This window comes from Paroedura picta, chromosome 16 (genome assembly GCF_049243985.1).
Source record: "Paroedura picta isolate Pp20150507F chromosome 16, Ppicta_v3.0, whole genome shotgun sequence".
Classification (NCBI taxonomy): domain Eukaryota; kingdom Metazoa; phylum Chordata; class Lepidosauria; order Squamata; family Gekkonidae; genus Paroedura; species Paroedura picta.
Window position 1 is genome coordinate 21063060 of NC_135384.1, and position 21787 is coordinate 21084846.

The following is a 21787-nucleotide window of genomic DNA, read 5'->3' on the forward strand; positions in this document are numbered from 1 at the left end:
ACTGTTCACTTATAGGCAGTCTACAACCAGCAGAAGCTCCTGTCAGTCAGGACCAGCACCTCCCGTTCTTATGCAAATGTATGTGTGCATTTTAGGGTTGCCACAGAGATCAGTTCCACTGGAGAAAGTGGCTGCTTTGTAAGGTGGACTATATGGGTCCCTCCCCTCTCCAAGCCTCGCCCTCCTCAGACTCCACCCCCAAAATCTCCAGGTATCTCCCAGCCCCGAGCTGGCAATCGTATTGCATTTCCAACATGCATAATTACTTGAAAAGTTCGTGTTTCCTATGCAAGGCTTATTCTCTTGACCGTATGTTTGACCATATGTTTGACATTGGTAGCTTGACTCTTGAGTTAACTCTTCTGTACACAGACTATCTCCTGTTATTTGACTATGGCAGCTGCAGTATGGCTAATATTGCGATCTTTGGAGACCCTGTTATGTGAGGATGGCATTGCCAGGTGGCAAGAAGCTTGTGAAAACATGCAGGAGGCAAGCCCCTGAACTGTTTTCTGAGTACTGTACCACAGGGGTAGTCAACCTGTGGTCCTCCAGATGTCCATGGACTACAATTCCCATGAGCCCCTGCCAGCGAATGCTGGCAGGGGCTCATGGGAATTGTAGTCCATGGACATCTGGAGGACCACAGGTTGACTACCCCTGCTGTACCAGACACTCCCCCCCCCCTAGCATACCAGGAGGCATTCCCAGGTACTAGAATCAATTTTTTCAAAAGTTGGCAACCTTCCTTAGGAAATGCAAAGTTTACTTTGGGTGGTGTGAATGAAAAGGCGTGTTGGTAATGAATGACTGGAGAGGTCACTCTGGGGCAAAGCCCCACAGACCACTCGACTGGACATGGCCAAACTGGAATAATTCATTCATGTGCCAGTGACTTCTTTTTTCTCTCGAAGCGATCAGTGAAAATTTTAGACAGCTCTTATTATATTTTTAATTGCATGATGCTATATGGATTTTCTTTCATTGTTTCATAATTTTTGTAGTCTACCTCGGGCCTAAAAGGAAGGCTACAAATTAAGTACATAACTTAAAAAAAAGAAGAATCAGACCATAGCTTATGATGGTCTCTTACCTATTTGTTATAAAATAAAGAATGGACTCCACAACCTTCTTTTGTACAAAAAAAAGTATTTATAGTTTTACATTCTGTTTATGAAGAAAAAAAATACAATATACCAAAAGTTTTATTTCAATAAATAACATTTTTGTTGTTATACTTGGCAAAAGTTTGGAAGAGAAAAGTTAAATTAATTAAGACATTGCTTCATTAAATAGACTCAAGTTATTCTGGAGTGGGGATGGGGCGGGATTTGAGCTGTGTTTTGAATGTTGCAAGAAACAGTTCTGACTGGACACGGACAGTTTGTTACCTTTTCCTAGGTCCCTTGCTCCTCCCATCTCCCTTTAGGCTTGGACAACTTCCTCAGAGGTGTGTGTGAAGTGCCACCAAGTTGCACCTGACTAGTCAAGGTCCTATAGCAGGGGTGGTCAAACTGTGGCTCTCCAGATGTCCATGGACTACAATGACCATGAGCCCCTGCCAACATCTGAAGAACCACAGTTTGGCCTTATAGGGTTTTCAAGGCAAGAGTCATTTAGTGGTGGTTTGCCATGGCCCAGGGTTGTCCTGGCAATCAGCAGGGGATTGGGAGGGACTCATCTGCAGAAAGACAAAGGTCCAGGTGTTTGGCTGGTGTCATATAGGAAGTGATGTCATCACACCAGCAGTGCCCAGGCAATGCTCTTTGGGCAAAAACTCTGATAAAACTGGCTTCTACCATAGAGTTTTTGCCCAAATACCAGCTGATTGCCTAATTGGTAGGATGGCATCGCAACACTTCCTGTGCAACACTGACCAGAACCTTGGGCCTTGCTCTTCTCCAGTTAAGTCCCCCACCACCAGCCAGCAAATCAGTAGGTAGAGGGTGGAGGATGCCCATCTCGGATGCCTGTGTGTGGAGGATGCCCATCTCGGGGGGGGGGGGTCGGTCTAGCAACTCTTCCATTGCCTGTCTCTAGCAACCTTGATGGTCTCTCATCTAAATAATGACCAGAGCTGATTCCTCTTAGCTTCTGAGATCCTGGGCTAGGCTGGGCTTTCCAGGTCAGGGCGTCTTTAATGGATTCAGCTCACATTTACAGTGACGTACAAATTCAAATGCTTCAAAGAATTGCAATTATTTTAACCCACTCAACGCAGAATTTGAAATGAGGATTAAGCAGAGGTAGCAATTCTAAAGACACTTTTCTGAGAGTAAGCCCCACTGAATGATATAGGGCTTACTTCTGAGTAGACCTGTTCAGGCACACTCCCTTAAGTAACCAGCTTGTGGGGAATACACAAGTCCAGTTCACTAAGGTGTCCGCATGGCCACTCATCAATAAAACATAGTTGCAGCAGCTTTTAGGCTCTAGCGAAAGAGGGAGGTGGAAGGAGCAAGGAGCGTGAAAAAGCACAAAAACAGACAAAAACAGACTGTGCCCCCCCCATCAGAGTTTAATTCCAACTTTCAGTCATCACATAAGAGCTGAAAGAAGCACAAATCTTCTATTAAAAGAAACTGGGGTAGGAAGGAAATATGGGGCTTCCCACGAGCTTCCCGTGAACTGTAAACATAATCCTGGCTTGAATACAGTTTTTAAAAAAATATTTTAGTGACAGATACACTTGGAGTCAAATTTGACTTGGTAGGAACAAATCTGAATATTAAACTGTACAGAAATCAGCTACCTGGAACCCTCCCTTATTTGTCTTGGGGAAGGAGGTGTAAGTGGATTTCAACTTTTTGAGGGGAGTGGGTGGGTAAAGGTTTGGCTCCTTTTAGTCTAGAGAGATGAGGCTGAATTCGCTCCTTTTCCACCTTTTGGCCTGCACAGACAGAAGCCACGTGTGATAGTAACAAGGAGGGAATTGGGCAAGATTCAGTGGAAAAGCTGGCTAGATCTGTCCCACTGGATTGTGGTCTCCAAGCTAACTGATATCCTGCCCCTCCCCCAGCATAAAGCCATGGATTTCTAAACAGTTTTCCTTCCTTTTCCAACAACTGTCGGAAGAACAACTCTGGCCAGCTCCAAGTCCAGTTATGCATTTAGGAATGCCACATTTCCACCATGCCCATGCCCAGCTGTGCACCTCTGTCGCATTCACCACAGAAAATCCACTAATGAAGCTTTCCTCTCTCCTCTCAATGAGGGTGGAACAGCCTCTTTTTAAAGGCAGAGGAGTCAACCAGAACAGGGGGAAAGTGGCCATTCTAACTCTGCTAAGACAGCTAGATGAAATAGGAGGCATTGTCACGTAGGAAGAACCTATCTTTGGAACAAAACATGAACACCAGTCTTTGAAAATCCCTGATTCAGAAATGCTGCTTGAAATGGGAGCCAGACTTCTGGGTCAAGTTTTACTTGTGTGGGAGGGTCTCTCCTGGCCTTCACCTCACATTCCCTGCCACAGTTGGAATTTCATCTGTGAACAGTTCAGAAGAAATCCTTTGCATCTCCAGCAGACAGCTGCTGTTGGGAGAGATGTGCTGGTGAGTCCTTCAAGAAAACAATCTCTTCCATACTTACTCTTGCTTCCATGCTCCAGGGTCCTTGATCCTTGCTTTGGAGCCAGATGGGTGCAAGCTGCAAAGTACAGTCCAGCTCACATCACCGGTGGCCTCCCCATGCCATCTTGGTGTTGTGACTGGTGGTACCAAGGTCCAAAACTGTTGATGTAGCCACTGGGAGGGAGAGGGGTTCCTTTGCACGCCATGGGGATGTCCCAGAGCGGAGGTATGTTGGGAGAACACGGGGATAAAGAGGCGGAGCTGTGGAGATGGTCCTCTTGGATGCTGGAGCCCTGCTTCATGATCTTTTTGAACTTGGAACGCTTGTTCTGGAACCAGATCTTTACCTGCAACAGCCAAGGAGGTAGAAGCAGGTCAGAAGGGACACACACGTTGTTGCATGCAATTGAAATGCAATTGGTTTGGGAGGGGAGGAAACCAAAACAATACTCTTATCCTGGATTTGTTGGCCAAATATATACATATATAGATGTTTTTTTTAAAAATCAAAGTTTGAGTCCAGTGGCACTATTAAGACTAAGTTTAATTTTGGGTAGAATCTTCTGTGTGCATGCACACTTCATTAATTCATAAGGTCATCATAAGTCCTAAATGACTTGATGGCACTACACAAAGAGAGTGATTGGAAAGATATTGAATTCGCAAACAGGGACTAAAAAGTTTTTTGCACTGAGCACTAAAAGTGGATTTATTTGATAACACTTCAAAAGTCAAAAACACAAATTCCAAACTCTGGCCGAGAGAAAGGGCTGGGTCCTGACTGCTGTTTCTACAGGCACAAGTTCTTCCACTTCTACAGCTTGATTTTCCTGACTTTTCCCTCCTGTGGGAGTATAAAATCACCCCGGACATCCTTTCAGGGGACTCCCAGAAAGAGGGCCTGAAAGGGACCTTTGAGTTGCAACAAAATGTGCTTGAGGAGCAGACCCACCAAGCCTCAGCTTCTACCTTGAATTTGCTTGCGAATATCCTCTGCTATATAAAAGGCAAGCCGTTGCTGGTAATGACTTGCCTCTTAAAGCGGCTGTCAGGAGCAGGCATGAGATGCAGCATCCTCCAGCATGCTGACATCTTTTCTGTGTGACATGAGCACATGGGATGCCGTGCCTCGTGCCTGCTACCCCCATAGGCTCCCCCACCTTTCCTAGAGATGCTGTGGCCTGCACCTGCTCCCCCCACCTTTTTCACAGACGCCCTCCCCTTCACTCCCTCCCTCCCACACCTACTGTCACCTGCTCGAGTCGAAGCTCCCCCCTTTACTACAGCTCATTGCACCCCACAATGGGTTTTCTTAGCAGTACATGTATATATATTCTCTATATTCGTCAGCTGCATTGAATCCAGGAATTCTAGCCTGAAAAGGGCACTGAGCATGCCCACTGGGATTAAGGCGGTGGTGGTGGGAAGTGCCATCAAATCCCGGCCAATTTATGGAAACCCTACTGGGTTTTCCAGAGGTGTTTGCCATTGCCTCCCTCCATCTTGTGGCCTGGGCCTTCCTGGTGGCTCTCCCATCCAAGTTCTCACCTTGCTTCGCTTCTGAGATCAGATGAGAGCAAGCTAGCCTGGGTCATGCCGGACAGGTTGGGACTGAGGCACAGGATGTGGATTTTGACTAGATGGGATGGGAGGTTCATTTCCTCTCTAGTTTGTGTGCAAAGGTGCAGCCCTCGGCAAAGGCCGGCCTGAAGCCGTGCAGGACTAATGCGGACTGCCCCAAGAGTGCAGCTCAACCACAGAGGCAGAGAGACAGGAAGGTGCCAACCGGAAGCAGCTCCCACATTGCCGCAGCAGCGTGTGTGAGTGGGCTGGTCTGTAGCTCCGCATGGGGAACGTGTGGAAGCACAAGAACTGCCACGTGCAAACCACACAAACACAGCACGGAGTGCTGTTTGCTCTTGAAAGTTTTCTGTGGCTTTTTCCACCAAAAGCCGTAATTAGGCTTGTGTGTTTCAGCTGCCGAAGCTGCTTTGGGCTTGAACGGCTGCTTCGGCGGCTGAAGCACACAAGCCTAGCCGGAATCAAGAGCAGAAGGGGTGGGACAAATAAGTCCTCCCAATGGTCCATTCAAAATCCAAGCCACTTCCGCCTCCTCTGCTTTCCCCCACCCATGGAGAAAAGGGCAAAAGGGCGGACTGCCAGCTCCGCCTGGAGATGCTCGGGTAGAGGCAAAGACTGAGGAGGGTGGGCTCTTGGCCAGGATTTCAGTGAAATCCCATAATCCCAAATAGCCATTGTCTCCAGATGATCTGGAGACCAATTGTAATCTCCAGCCACCACCTGGAGGTTGGCGAAAAGCCTGCCATTTTAAATGAAAGTCTTCTTTAATGAACCAGAGCCAGAAGGAATTCCGGATAACTTCTCCTTTTCAAAATAACAGTTTTTCTTCAGTGGCTCAGCATGTCTTGTACATTCTTTCTACACTGCATATTCCAGTAATGCCAATGAATTGTGTAATTTCCCAGCTATTGAGGATCCAGTTGCCCCAAGGTCCTGCATTTCAAATACCTTTGAGGATGTCCTCCAAAAGTGTCACTTCCTCCAGCTGAATTGACCTATAATCTCTAAGGCCAGCAAACCTTCCCCAGACGGCAATAACAAAACAGAGACTGGTCACCTCTCCTCCCCACACACAGGAGTGCAGAATGGCTCTTCCCATCTTTATTTTGCCTTCCCAGCCATCCCATGAAGCGGGCTGAGAGAGAACGGCAGGCCCACAGTGGCCCAGGAAGGTTCATGGCGAGTAGGGATTCGAATCTGGGTCTGCCCAAGCCAAAAAATCTGCCCCATCCCTTCTGTGGCCTTTTGCAGACCTGCGGATGCTGAGAGAGATGACTCTTTCCCCCGAAGAAGCTGAAGGTGATTCAGCTTCGTGGGGAGAATTGTCCCTGCTTCCCTTCACTAAACAGGCTCGGCAGGCACCTGTGACGTTTCAAAAGCCTGTGGAACCTGTTTGACGAGACTAGAGGAACACTTGGGTATACCATAGGAAGTGAAGCTTCTCTCCAGCTACCCTGAAGACTTAAAAAAAAAAACCCAAAACACCTGTCTCTAGATTGATCTTTGCTTGCTTCCTCCCAGGACTTGCTAGGAGGAAATATATTTAGGAGACAAGAAGCAGATTTTAAAATCAATGGCCTTTCAGGGGAAGGTGTAGGGTTACCAACTCTGATGTGGAAGACTCCTGGAGATCTGGGGACAGAGACTGCAGAGAGACTGCAGCTTTAGGGTGCTTTGGGCTGATCCTGCGTTGAACAGGGGGTTGGACTAGATGGCCTGTGTGGCCCCTTCCAACTCTATGGTTCTATGATTCTATGTTTCTTTGACAGGGTTAGGGACAGAGGGAGACCAAATCAGGTATAATCCCATACAGTCCAACCTCCAAAGTAGTTATTTACTCCCAGGAAAGTGACATTGGTAGAAGTGTGAGATCTGCTATAATTGGGGATTGGCAACCCCAAGTGGATGCCTTGAAGCTGAATGGGAGGTTGACCTCAATCCCACAAATATCGTGCCCCCTGAAAGGTCCAACATAAACATCCTTTATAATGATGGGGCCCCAAACTCGAGGAGGGACAGAAAACTGTCATCATGCTGCCTGTACCTGATAGGGTTGCCATCTCGGGGGGGGGGGGCAGGGCTTAGGAGGGGAGGGAGCTTGGCAGGGTCTAATGCTGGAGTCCCCCCTCCAAAGCAGCCATTTTCTCCAGGGAAACTGATCTCGGCCGTCTAATTGTAGGGATGGTCTCCAGGTCCCACACACAGGCTGCTAACCCTAACATGGGGCATTTTGTATGGAAACTGATCCCACCAGGAGATTGCAGCAGTGTAAGATGGGGAGTTATAGGGTTGTTCCTAAAGATGCTTTTGTTTTCCCCTTCCACACATAGTAACCTTCGGTAGACCCTGTGCCACAGTTACATACATCTCCACACCTGGGGAGAGATGTAGAAACACAAGAGCCCTACTGGATCTGATCAGTGGGCCATCGAGCCCAGCGTCCTAGTTTCTTACTGGAGCCAACAGCAGGGCCTAGAAACTGGTTCTGGATTCAGAGGATGGTGCCTCTGAGTGTGAAGGTTCCCTTCAGGCCCCATGGCTAGTAGCCATACTTTGCAGATCCTCCTCCCAAGCTCTGATGCCTGTGTCCCTTCCTCCATTTGTGAAAGGAGAGGCAGCCAGAGACAGGGCCTTCTCTGTGGTGGCACCTGAACTGGAAATGCCCTTCTCTTTGAGGCTCCCCTGAAATCTGCAGTACTCTCTTTTGGGAATCAGGTCACGATGTTTCTTTGTTTCCCAGGTATGGACTCAGGGATTCATCTTTTAGTGTTAACCTCATTTTTAGAGTTTGCTTTTAGCCCGAGAACTTTATGGAACCTGTTTTCAACTGCACAGTGTTTTATGTTTATGTGTTCCAGCTAGGTTTTAATTGCTACCTTATGGTGTGCCCATGTGTGTGTGTGTGTGTGTGTGTGTGTGTGTGTGTGTGTTTTGGGGGGGGGAGCATTATTTTTCTTTGTAAGCTGCTTCAGGGAGACAACATGGAAATATTCTGCAGAAATAAATTAATGAATAAATGCCCTCTCATGTAAAAATGGCCTACATATAAAAAACTTGGCAATTCATGGGGAAAAGCTCTGTTCTATTGCTTTTCACTTGCTACCTTGGCTTCCTCGCTTAGAGGGGATTAGGAATATTTATTTATTTATTAAATTTGTATACCGCCAGCTCCTGGACCAGCCGGCTCGTGGCGATTCACAACAAGATAAAAACATAGAATCCTAGAGTTGGAAGGGGCCATACAGGCCATCTAGTCCAACCCCCTGCTCAACGCAGGATCAGCCCTAAGCATCCTAAAGCATAAGACATAAGACAACAAGACGTTCTCTCGCCGATAAAAATACAAATACAATCCAGTTATCCCAATTTAAATAACAAGATGGCAGGCACAACAATCCCTAACTCGACCCATATTCCTCAACTTCTCCGTTCCTGGCAGTGTCAGTCTGTCATAGAGCTGGGCGATCGTAGGCCCAGGGGGATCCAGATGTCACAAGGGTGGGGGAGGACCCGATCTTATTATTCTGGTGATCAGAAATCTGAAAATGAACCCCTTCCTCTGTCGTTTGAAGTGGTATGGTCTGTTCTACCACCTCAGCATTTTATTGCTCGATTCCACCATGTGCAAAAACCAGACCCAAGATGGTGGCCAGCACAACGTCTTGTGGTAGTGAGTTCCACAAATTATCTGGAATCATTGTGCTGTCGTACAGAGAGACACCATAAGCCAAGCATTCCACCGATGTTCTGGTTAAGAAACCCCTCAGGCCGCTCATCTTGGAATATTATACGTGGGTGTTTGTGATGCTCCAGCTTACACGCAAGAGATCAAGCAAGCAAGGTCTACTTTATATCTTCTAATTGCGCTCTCTGAAGAAAGAGCCCCGTTTTATAATCCTTCACTGCATTTTCTACTTCATTGCCCCCCTTTCCTGAATCCCCAGCACAGAGATTTTGGCAGGTTTTCACTTGACTTTCTTCTCTCTCCCCAAAATAAATCTTATTTATGCCTCTGGCTGAGGCTCACCCCTGACATCTGTCTGTCTCTAGCGATCTCTGTTAGCTGTTCAGCCACCTGTAAGGAAGGCTGCCAGGTGAGAAGGCACTTGCAACATCACCCCCCTCCCCAAAAAAAGAACACAAAAGCTCCACCTTGAACAAAACCCAATGGACAGATCTCTGGCAGAAGCCTAGCTGGAACCAATGAAAGCTGCTCGAGAGCATGGCATGTGATTGTGGAACAGGGGGTAAGTTTGAACCCTGCTTAGTAAAAATCACTTTCTGAAGTGGCTGCCACTTTTGGTTTGGGGGCAGGCAGAACAATTTTAAGAGGTGACTCTCCTACATGGAAGAACTTTGCATGGCACCTCATTCTGCCAGCTTGGGGTGGTGGTCAAGAGCGGTGGCTTCTCATCTGGCAAGGTGGGTTTGATTGCCCCTGCTCCTCCACATGCAGCCAGCTGGGGGGCCTTGGGCTTATCATAGCCCTGCTAGAAGCTGTTCTGACCAAGCAGTGATATCAGGGCTCTCCAAGCCTCCCCTACTCCACAGGGTGGCTCTTGTGGGGAGAGGAATGGGAAGGCGAATGTAAACCACTTTGAGCCTCCTTCAGGTAGGGAAAAGCAGCATATAAAACCAGCTCTTCTTCTGTCTGCGTATTTATTGCCAACCACACTTACTCCCATTCCCCTTCTTTCAAAACTTCTGATCTATCGCTGTTCCTTTCTTGTCTAAGGTGGGCTGTAATGTGTTCTGGGCAGAGGTCCGATCACTGCTGTGTTTGGTGTAGCACCAGGCATGATATGCTGCTGCAGTGCTTCAATGGGACTCCAATAGGGACTTGCGCTTATTATAATGATCAGTTGCTTAGACTTCTTTGACTGATATGACCGTGAGAAATGACTTTCATCAGCAGTTCTCTTAGTAGAAACAAACCACTGCTTTTCAGCTGATCTAGGAATGACGGCTGCTTAGATCCTCCAGAACATGCACCTAAAGAGGCTCTTTCCTTTCAGAGACAATTCCTTTGAGAAGGAAAACTGGGAGGAACCTAAGGAAACCAGGATGGCTCCATAAGCAGCTTTCAAAAGAATTGAATCATAAAAAAGACTCATTTAGGAAGTGGAAGGAAGACCTTATGACCAAGGAGGAATGTAAACAAATAACTAATTATTGTAGGGAGAGTGTTAGAAAAGCTAAAGCTCAATATGAGCCTAGGCTAGCAAGAAATGCTAAAAACAACAAGAAAGGGTTACATTAAAAGTTAGAAAAAGAATAGGGACATGGTAGGACCATTGCGGGGACAAGAAAGTGACATCGTAACAAGTGATGAAGAGAGGGCTGAATTGCTCAATTCCTACTTCTCCTCAGTCTTCTCTTGCAGGGGGAATTGTGCTCAGCATGGCAAAATCGCTTCATGCAATGAGGGATGGGAGTTGGCCTAGGATCACTGTAGGGGGAATCCATAAACATCTAGTTTCTTTAAATGAAATCTTCTGGGCCAGATGAATTGCATCCAAGGGTACTAAAATAACTTGCAGATGTCATTTCTGAGCCTCTTTCTATAATTTTTGATAATTTTTTCTTGGAGAACAGGTGAAGTGCCAGAAGATTGAAGGTGTACAAATGTTCTCCGCATCTTCAAAAGGGAAAAAAAGAGGGTCCAGGTAACTACCAACCAGTCAGCTTGATGCCTATAGCTGCCAAAATTTTAGAACACATAATCAAACAGTCGGTCCTTGAGCAGTTACAGTCAGCATGGCTTTCTCAATAACAATTCATGTAAGAGTAACCTTATCTCTTTTTTGAGAAAGTTACTACCTTGCTAGATCATGGGAGTGCTGTGGACATTGTTTATCTTGATTTCAGTAAGGCTTTTGATAAGGTTCCCCATGATATTCTTATTGGCAAGTTGGTAAAATGCGGTATGGATCCTATTACTGTTAGGTGGATCGAGAACTGGTTGACCGAACACACCCAAAGGGTGCTTGTAAATTGTTCGTAATCTTCTTGGAGAAGAGTGACTAGTGGAGTGCCTCAGGGATCTCTCCTGGGCCTTGTGTTGTTCAACATATTTATAAATGATTTGGATGAAGGAATAGAGGGGGTGCTTATTAAATTTGAAGATGATACTAAACTGGGGGGGGGGTAGCAAACACACCCTAAGACAGAATCAGGATACAGGATGATCCTGACAGGCTGGAAAACTGGGCTAAAATTAATAAAATGAATTTTGATAGTAAAAAATGTAAAATTCTGAATTTAGGTAAGAAAAATCAGATGCATCACTATAGGATGGGTAAGACATGTCTTTGTAGTAGTATGTGTGAAAAAGATCTACGGGTCTTAGTAGACCAGACACTGAATATGAGTCAGCAGTGTGACTCAGTAGCTAAAAAGGCAAATGGAATTTGGGGCTGTATTAAAAGAAGTATAGTGTCCAGATCATGCAAGGTGATATTACCACTTTACTCTGCTCTGGTTAGACCTCACTAGGAGTACTGTGTTCCGTTTTGGGCACCACAACTGAAAAAAGATGTAGAGAAACTGGAGTGTGTCCAGAGGAAGGCTACGAAGATGGTGAGGAGTTTGGAGACCAAGTCGTATGAGGAAAGGTTGAGGGAGTTTGGTCTGTTTAGCCTGGAGAGAAGACGACTACAAGGTGATATGACAACCATCTTCAAATACCTGAAGGGCTGCCATATAGAGGATGGAGCCGAGTTGTTTTCTGTTGCTCCAGAGGTTCGGAGCAGAACCAATGGGTTGAAATTAATTCAAAATAATTTTTGGCTAAACATCTGGAAGAAGTTCCTGACAGAGTGGTTCCTCAGTGGAACAGGCTTCCTTAGGAGGTGATTCCTTCTTTGGAAGTTTTTAAGCAGAGGTTAGATAGTCATCTGACAGAAATGCAGATTTTATGAACTTAGGCAGGTTGTGTGTGGGTGGGCAGGAAGGGATGTGCTAATTGCCACTGTGGGATGGTAGGTGAATTTCCTCCAAGCCAAGCTGGATTCTGGAGGTTTTTGGTGGAGGGATCACCTGGACATGAAATTGGGGTCACCATGAGTGGGCAGATAGTTGTGAGTTCCTGCATTGTGCAGGGGGTTGGACTAATGACCCTGGAGGTCCCTTCCAATTCTATGATTCTATGATTCTTCCCCTTCCCTTTCCCCAGCAGCCCCCTTTGAGGCCTCCAAGAAACAGATATTGGCTGCACAGATAAAAAGCTAGATGATTTGCAGGGTTACAGTGAGAAAGGGAAACCAAGACAACCTCAATGGTGCTCCAAGGGAACTTTCACTGACAGGAGAAGATGGGCCATATGATTTTGCCTAGTCCTCCCTTATTTGTTTCTGTCTTTCTTTATACCTCATATTTCCCCCACCCACATCAAAAGGTGGAAGAGAGAACCATCCCACACCAAAATGTATGACTGTAAATGCATATCAAAACATTATAAATACAAAATTAGAACAACAGAAAGAAGCCATCCTGACTTCATTTCTAGGACACAAATTCAACTACATGGTACTTGGCTTCAAGGAGTCAACCGTCCTCAAAAACTCTGGAAACAATTAAATGCTATAGGTTTTCTGTGACTGTGCTAAAGTGGAGATCCTCCTGAACTCTTATGGAATACTGTCCCAAAGGACAGGTGCCAGGACTGAGAAGAACACAGTTTGAGTCCATTGGTACCTTTAAGACCAACAAAGTTTTATTCAAGGTGTGAGCTTTCATGCGCATTCACACTTTGTCACATTGCATGAGCACGAAATACCTTGAATCAAATCCTGTTGGTCTTAAAAGTGCCACTGGGCACAAACTTTGTTCTGCTACTTCAGACCAACATAGTTACACACCTGTAGATAGCATATGTGCAAACAAATTCATCCCGGAGAAATCGGAGGAAGAAGGGGAACTAATATGTGAAAACATTAAAACCTGGTCCCTTGTGACATGGGTAGCCTCAGTTTAAAAACATTGGGTCCATTTTGAGCTACTTATGAAAATGATTGAGCTGAAGCACAACGTAAATGTAAAATAACCCCTCCAAGGTCTTTGAGATGAGGCAACCTGGTGGGGCCTATAGCTGTACAATGGACTACACCATTTCTCAATGTGAGGTGTGCTGCTTTCAAATTTATTATTTATATATTTATATCTTGCTTTCCTTTTCTGTGAGGGCCCAGAGCAGCTTACTATGTCATTGCAAACTTGATTGCAAATGAAAATACAAAAACTGGATAGGTTTAAGGCGGTAAGACTACACAGCCACCAGGATCATTCAAAAAACAGCACAGATCTGAAAAAGTGAGCCGTGACTCATGAAAGCACCTCCCATAATTGCGTTAGTCTTTAAGGTGCACCGGACACTTTTCTCCTACTACAGGCTAGCCCATCTTGATCCACCCATTTCTCAGAACTGTGCATAAATAGCAACCTGGCTGATTTCTGACTCTCTCTCACCTGCGTCTGGGTTAAACCCAGCTGTGCTGCTAGTTCTGCCCGCTCAGGTAATGCCAGGTACTGGGTCTGCTGGAAACGTTGGTTGAGGGCTTGGAGTTGGAGGCTGGAGTAGATAGTGCGTGGCTTGCGGATCTTCTTCCCTTTGCCATTTATGCGGATTTCCCCATTCTCAATGATGGTGGTTTTTTCCAGCTCTTCCAAAAGAAGCAGGTTTCAAAGGGGAGACAGAAAAAATTAGATCATCTGCAACTTAACCCAGCTTCTATCACTGTTTGTTTGTTTGTTTCTCTATTTCAATTTAATGACCCTCACTCCTGGACCATGCCAGCTCACTGGGTTTGACAATAAGACAATAAAACAAGGATAAAATACATACACCCAGCAGCCTAAAAGCAGTCAATACTCTCCCCAATTTCCCAACCAGTCCCAGCATGCACCACCCACCAACCTCGGGAGGTTGCCTAAGATGGATGAATATTTAGTGCCATCAAAGGCCATTGGAGGAGGGACCAAGTCTTCCATAGCCTGGCCTCAACCAAATACCTGACAGAAGAGATCCATTTTGTGGGCCCTGTGAAACTGTGAGGGCCCATCAGGGCCTTCAGCTCTTCCAGGAGCTCATTCCACCAGGTTGGGGCCAGGACCGAAAAGGCCCTGGCGCTGGTCGAGGCCAGGCACACCTCCCGTCAACTGGGAACCACCAGCAGATTCAAACCTGCGGAGCGAAGGGCCCTGCGGGGGGCATAAGGAGACAGTCCCGCAGATACACAGGGCCCGGACCGCGGAGGCCTTAAAGGTGAGTACCAAAACCTTGAACCTGATCCGGAACAGAATTAGCAACCAATGCAGCTGCCTCAGCACTGGCTGGATATGGGCCTCACAAGATCATCTTGGAGGACCCTAGCAGCTGCCTTCTGCACCATCTGCAATTAAAACACCATCAACGTCTACTGACTTTGGGCCAATCCACACAACCACTGGAAGGTTCTAGTTTGAAATTATTGGCACTGTTGAGTATGCTTGCGGTTGAAAAGTTCAAAGCATAACACAAATGCAAAATACCAACCCCAGCTTTTGAGATGAGGCAACCAGGTAGTGTTTAGAGAGATAGAATGAATCTATCTCACTGCAGGTTGCAGGGGAGGCAACTTTCAACTCCTCCTCCATATCAGAAAGCCTCCCTGCAAACAGAGAGCTAGTATATCAGGCAAAAGGTTCTAGCTCCAGTTCAACAAAAACATGGGGTTAAGTTCCTATGAAGAGACCTGCTGGAGCCCAAGCCTGCCACAAAACTCTGAGCCCTTGCAACAAAGGCATGACAGAGATAGCACTTCAGGCATGCTCACCTGTCCATCTGTGGGGGCATAAAAAAAGTTCAACTTAATCAATGTTTAATTCCTAAATGGAGAGGCAATGAAGGAATCATGTCGTTTGATATAATCTCAGCTACACTGGCTTGCAGTGATGGAAAGGCTGCCTGTGTGCGCTCTTTTTAGCCAAGAAGAAAAGGCAGGGAAAGAAAAATGTCAAGAAGTACTTTCTGATCATGGATAGATTTTTGATTTGGCTTTCTTATCTGATAGTATATAGCATCTGAACATATCGAATCTAAGACCGCAGGGGAAAGGAAAGCTTGGATGTGACATGTATTCTGAATTGAAAGCTTTTGAAGCTAAACTAAACATTTTTGTGAAGCAAGTTAATGAAGGTAACTTTTTAAACTTCTCATGCTGCAATGGACTAAAATTTGAGAAGGATGGGAATTTACAATTCAATGTTGAAAGATACATCAAATCTCTGAAACATTTGCAGGTGGAATTTCAGAACAGATTCACTGATTGCCATAAGCATGGAAAAGAAATAAGATAGTTTCAGCAGCCATTTGAATGAGCACCAGAAAATGCAAGTAGCTTTTTCAGATGGAACTAATTGATTTACAAGCCAGTGATCTCCTCAGAGACATTTATAGTCTATTAGATTAGATTTCTAGTCTGATATATTTATCAACCTAAAGAACTTTGCTCTAGGCATGTTCACAGTCTTTAGCACCATGTGCATCTGTGAACAAACCTTTTCCAAGATGAAAATTGTAGAATCATAGAATCATACAGTTGGAAGGGGCCATACAGGCCATCTAGTCCAACCCCCTGTTCAACGCAGGATCAGCCCAGAGCATCTTAAAGCATCCAAGTAAAATCCAGGTGTTGGTCCAGACTTATAGATGACCATTTACACGATATTTTAAGGGTGTCAGTTACAAACCTTGACTTGGACATTAATGCCTCAGTTAACAGAAAACAGCCACAAAAATCACACTAACTAGGTAAGTATGTGTAGGTTGATAAAAGGATTACATGGGGGAAACATTAATCTAAAATGGATTTCATTCAGGTCAACATTTTCTCATTGACCTCTGAATATTTACTTTTGATCTAAATAGGTCGGTTAATTATGTTGTTACATTTTGATTTAAGATGTGTCCCTCTTTAAGAACTGGGCCCTTTATTGTGGCCCCCATGTGTCAGAAGGCTGGGAACCCCGACCTCAGTACATGCACATGTAGTTGGGCTAGGAAAGGAAAGAGGCCCTGGCATTTAAAAGCCCAAAAGCAAACCGATGGACCAACTGTTCCAACCAAATACTAAAATCTTAAGGTGCATTCAGATGTTGCTACACATAACTCACAAATGAATGTGTGAAGACTTTCTTTCACAAATTGTCACATTTGGGGCAATGTGAAACTAAGTCCTCATTTTGATAGCTCCATTCTTAGATAATGAGCATGCACATGGGAGCACAGCTGAGGTTCCAGGTGAGTTTTTGGAGGGATGCACAGGTTTGAATGAAAGAGAATACATGCAAGACACTCACAAGCCATTCCAACACCCAAACCCTCAACCAGGACAGCTTGCCCCCCTCCTGAGGAATTGGAGGAACTGAAGTTTCATGGTGAGAATTCTTGTAAGGTTTCTTCACACACAGAAGCCCCTCTTGCTTTGTCCATGTGCTAGTATCATGCATGCACACAACCAAGTGAACAAATGCTAGAAGGAATTGGACAGTCCAAGGAGAATAACATATTAAGGAGAGAAACACTGTAATGAGGAGAAGAGTTTATACCCTGCTTTTCACAACCCAAAGACATGTCAAAGTGGCTTACAATCGCCTTCCCTGCCTCTCCCCACAAGAGACATCTTGTGAGGTAGATGGGAACAAGAGAGCTCTGGCAGAACTGCTCTGCGAGAACAGCTATAACAAGACTGTGACTAGTCCAAGGTCACCCAGCTGAGTGAATGTAGAAGAGTGAGGACTCAAACTTAGTTTGCCAGATTAGAGGCTGCCCATCTTAACCACCATCCCAAGCTGGCTTCTGAAAACAGCAGAGCCAAGACTGTGAAAACTATCCACTGAACCATCCGCTTCACACAACCAAGAACCCAGTCATGAGGAGAAGAGGGGCAGAGCATGCCACACGGAGCAGCCCAAAGTAGGTTCTCAGGCCCCACACGAAAGCACAGTCACCAAGATCCTTGGGGGTGCAAAGTGGGATCCATAGTGCTTCTTGAAGAGTAGTTTGAAGCAGTGTAATAAGTCTGGAGCATTTAAACACTGGCCAAGAATTTAGGTCAAGGCACAGCCTGCCCTATATTTCTGGGGAGGGAGAAGGGTCGGAGGTCATGGAGCCAGTTCTACAATCATCATGTCCCCAGATGAAAATCTCTTTATTCCTGGGAAAATGTTCAAAGCAAACTTCCTGGAAATAGTCAGCCACCAGGAATAAAGCCATTATTGTCCTTTGAGCTTTCAAAAGCTCTTACTTGGCTGACATTCTAGGGACAAGCTAAAACAGGGACACTTTTTAATGAAAAGCTCTCACAAACAGTGGAAAAGACACCTTTTTTTCTTGGTGGTTCCTCAGATAAGAGCAAAAACAAGAAGCAAAGCCACAGTAAATTTGTCATGATTGTATATAAATTGCTTTTCCCCCTGGGGTTTCTCAGTTCAGTTCTTCCTTTTGTCCCACCATGCCGATCTCGCTCTTTTCCACTGCTCCAAACAGACGAATGCTCTATCTCGATCTACCCCGCAAGGCTGTTGTGTGGATGGCACCCCCCCCCCCATCCAAGCTGCTTGCCCTGCTGCAACCCCTGTGAAAGGGTCGTTCAACCCAGGCTGAGAACCACTGGTGTAGTGGTTAAGAGCAGCAGTGTCTAATCTGGAGAGCTGGGTTTGATTCTCCCCTCCTCCTCATGCTGGGTGACCTTGGGCTACTCACAGTTCTGTTAGAGAAGTTCTGACAGAGCTCTCTCAGCCTCACCTATCTCACCGGGTGTCTGTTGTGAAGAGAGGAAGAGAAAGCAGTTTTAATCTGCTTCAAGACTCCTTCTGGTAGTGAAAAGCCGAGTATAAAAATAACTCTTCCTCTAAAGGGTTCAGATTTTCAGTGATTCCTCTTTGCCAAGTTTTTTTGTTCTAACTTTATCTTTTGGCACTGTAAACTCTATTCTTTCATCATGGGTTGTCCTTTTCTCTTTTTAAGAAGAGGAAACAGGGAACTGAGGCTGCACATCCAGCCCTTTCAAATCCTATAAACTCTCTGAAAATTCCAGTTATGGCATGATGTTAAGAATTCCTCATTATATCCTGTTTTTAAAGAAAAAGCTGCTCATCCCCTAAGGAGAGGATAATTGAGAGAGGACCAGGCTGCAAAATGCAAACAGTATCAGAACAGAGCTGTGGTCCAATCAGAGGCCGTGTTTTCCCTCCTCTTGGACTGGAAGCATGTCAGGGGAAGGAAGAAGAGGTCTCTCTGCAGAGCTTGTTTTAATTCTCTCTGGGGCAAATTTTAATTAAGAATCTCAATTGATGTGCAGCGCAGAGACGAGGTGCTCAGCACAACAAAGAACACTCCCTAGACGCCTCAAGAAACCACATCCATGTGCTGCTGAAGAAGCCACAGTAAGTTAGTAGAGTAAAAAGTTTTGACAAGTTTTTTTTTTAATGGGGAAAGATCATGAGATTGATGCTTTAGAGCAGGGGTAGTCAACCTGTGGTCCTCCAGATGTTCATGGATTACAATTCCCATGAGCCCCTGCCAGCATTTGCTGGCAGGGGCTCATGGGAATTGTAGTCCATGAACATCTGGAGGACCACAGGCTGACTACCTCTGCTTTAGAGAAACCAGGTCTTTTTTAAAAGCCAAATGGACTGAAGAGCAGTTTTTAAAAAGTTTGCAGGTGCATCAGAAAATGGCCTGGCCGAAAGAACTGCTTCCCCCTTCTCAGGGCCATCTGACCACAGAGGCAAAGCAGGCAGGTCACTTTAGGATGTCAGGATATAAGAAGGGACATTTAATTCAAAGTTTGTTTCAAACCAAGTCACTGTTTGGCGAGCCCAAGGTCACCCAGCTGGCTGCACGTAGAACTCCACACCTCTAACCATTACACCAAGCTGGCTCTCACCCTTGCATTGGAGAATAACTGACCCCAGAGAAACACAAGCCTGTTTTATTTGCGTCTTCTGCAATACTGCAAGGGATGTGGGGGTGCAGGACCTTAAAGATATCAGCAACTCTTCCTACTCCTAATCACAGGTTTGACACATCATGATTGGGCTTGCTGGGTTGGAAAATACCTGGAGATTTCGGGGGCTGGAGCCTGAGGAGGGCAGGATTAGGGGAGGGACGGGACTTCAGAGGGGCAGAATGCCAGAGGCCCCCTTCCAAACCGGCTGTTTTCTCTGTTATTCTGTTCTCTGTTACTTAGATCTCCAGTCACTGCCTGGAGATTGGCAAACTAATCATAATTCATGACAAAACTAGAGGATTGAAACTCTTGGTGATGGGCTCTTTGCAAGTTGTGTTTTTTGTTTGCATTTATACTTTTTTTTTAAAGAAATTGCCTTTAATGCATTTGGCACACCCCTTCTCCCCCATCGGGGGATCCTCACAAATGGCTGAGCAGGGCTGTAATCACTAAGCCACATGGCCTCTTCATCACTTTAGGGTCCTTAACCAGTTTTAGTGTGGAATAAGCTTTCAGGGGCCAAAGCCCACTTCATCAGATGCACGGAGTGCTACATTCTGTGCCTTCAGAACCATTGAGGCTACCCTGGGCAGAATATCTACATGCCAGACGATCTTCAGCTATTTATCTGTTTGTTTGTTTATTTGAGAACTGCGGAACCAGTACTTCGTATGAGGAAAGGACCTTAGTCTGTTTAGCCTGGAGAGAAGACAACTAAGAGGTGATATGATAACCATCTCAAAATACTTGAAGGGCTGTCATAGAGAAGATGGAGCAGAGTTGTTTTCTGTTGCCCCAGAGGGTTGGACCAGAATCAATGGGTTGAAATTAATTCAAAAGAAATTTCAGCTAAAAATCCAGAAGTTGACAGTTAGAGTGGTTCCTCAGTGGAACAGGCTTCCTCGGGAGGTGGTGGGGTCTCCTTCCTTGGAAGTTTTTAAGCAGAGGCTAGTCATCTGACAGAAATGCTGATTTTATGAACTTAGGCAGATTGTGAGTGGGTGGGCAGGAAGGGATGTGCCAATGTTTCTCTCTTGTGGCCCTTCCTTCCATACTCAGGGAATGCATGTTGGATCTCTCTGTCCTGGCTCCCACCTGAGGAATGAGCTCCCTGAAGAGCTCACGGCCCTACCTGAACTCCCACAATTCCACAGGGCCTGCCAAAGGGAGCTCCTCCACCAGGCAATTGCTTGAGGTCAACGGACCCAACAACATTTGTTGGTCTCCCCTCACAGACCCTCTTCTATGGCTGCAATAATCTGACGTACCTAAGGGTTCTGTCACCATTCCTGTTGAAATATTGTTCTAGGTGCTGTGTTATGTTATGATTGTTAGATTTATTATGATGTTCTTTGTAATTACCCTATGACATTTAAACTGCCCAGAGCCATATGAAAGGGTGGTATAAACATCTAAATAAATAAAAATTGCTGATCACCACTGTAGGATGGTAGGTGAATTTCCTCTAGATCAGGCATGAAATTGGGGTCACTGTAGGTGGGCAGGTAGTTGTGGGTTCCTGTCTTGTGCGGGGGGTTGGACTAGATGACCCTGGAGGTCCCCTTCCAACTCTATGAGTCTATGACCCAAGCTCAATAGCCTCCCCCAATTTTATCCTCACAACAATCCTGAGAGGCGGGGTGAGTGGGGATTTGAACCTGGGTCTGAGAGTGACACTGAATTGGACTGCTGGGCAGCTCTTAAAGACACAGGAACTTTAGAGCAACAAAAAAAATGGCCCCAATAACAAAGAGAAATCTTATAGTTCCACTTTGACAAGCAGAATGGGACAACTCCGCATTCTTCTACTGTGGGGTCTTGGACGGGATTTCTTTTGAAGGGGGGAGGGACGCAAAACTATTTAGCTCCCTTTTGTAAACCCACAACCCACTTGTTGATGCCAGAAGGATCTGGACTGAACCAGGTCCCCTCAAGCCTCCGCAAAGGGGCCAGGTGAAACAGGCTCCTCTTCCCCCCCCCCACTTGCACAGAAGCTACCTAGAGGAAGAGTCAGGCTTGCTTGAGGTCCTGGGATTCTTAGTGGCCCGGATTCTTAGTGGCCCGGAGTCTGAAGGAGCCTGCAGAAGAGCAAACTGCCAGACCTGGGAGGAGGCCCCCTTCGAAGAGGGCCAGTTCTGCTGCAGTAGAAAATATTTGCTCCATTCATTTTATTCTGTTCAGCCTGGTGAAGGCTGCCGTCCCAGAGACTCCTAATCCCATGAGTAAGCCCTGCATGGGGTTTACTTTTGAGTAGACCTACAGCTTGCTACCTGTTTAAACTCCACCCCCACCCCCACCCCCACCCCCAGGTCACCATTCATAGGCTCCAAGGTTCCGATTCCAGCACAATGGAAATTCCTAGCAAATGTTTTCGGCAAGCCGGTCCAACAGCAAGCAGGGGCTCCAGTCAAAACAAGGCATTGATAGGAGGCATTTCTCTCCCTGTTGTTTGTGTACTGTGCTCTTTAAAACTCATCCAGACGCCAGCCTGACACTATTTTGTCAAAGGCAATTGATCCATCTTGGCGAGGAGGCCTATTTACAACGGCCTGTGTTTGGAGGAGGGGAAGTGGGGGAAGATTCATATGGAAGCGATTGTAATTCCTCTTTCGGAAGCCTGTTTAAACCTGGTTAATTTGTTCT

General features: G+C 45.9%; 1 protein-coding gene across 1 annotated transcript in view; it reads right to left on the reverse strand.

Moving 5' to 3' along the window:
• Window positions 1-1129: 1129 nt before the first annotated feature.
• The window catches only part of DLX4 (distal-less homeobox 4), a 29495-nt gene continuing 8837 nt past the window's right edge, over window positions 1130-21787 (reverse strand). The window contains exons 2-3 of the mRNA XM_077314065.1: window positions 13620-13813; window positions 1130-3919 (exon numbers count right to left, since the gene is read on the reverse strand). Of these exons, the coding sequence (XP_077170180.1) occupies window positions 3668-3919; window positions 13620-13813 (446 nt within the window). The 3' untranslated portion in view covers window positions 1130-3667. The remainder of the gene's footprint in view (window positions 3920-13619; window positions 13814-21787) is intronic.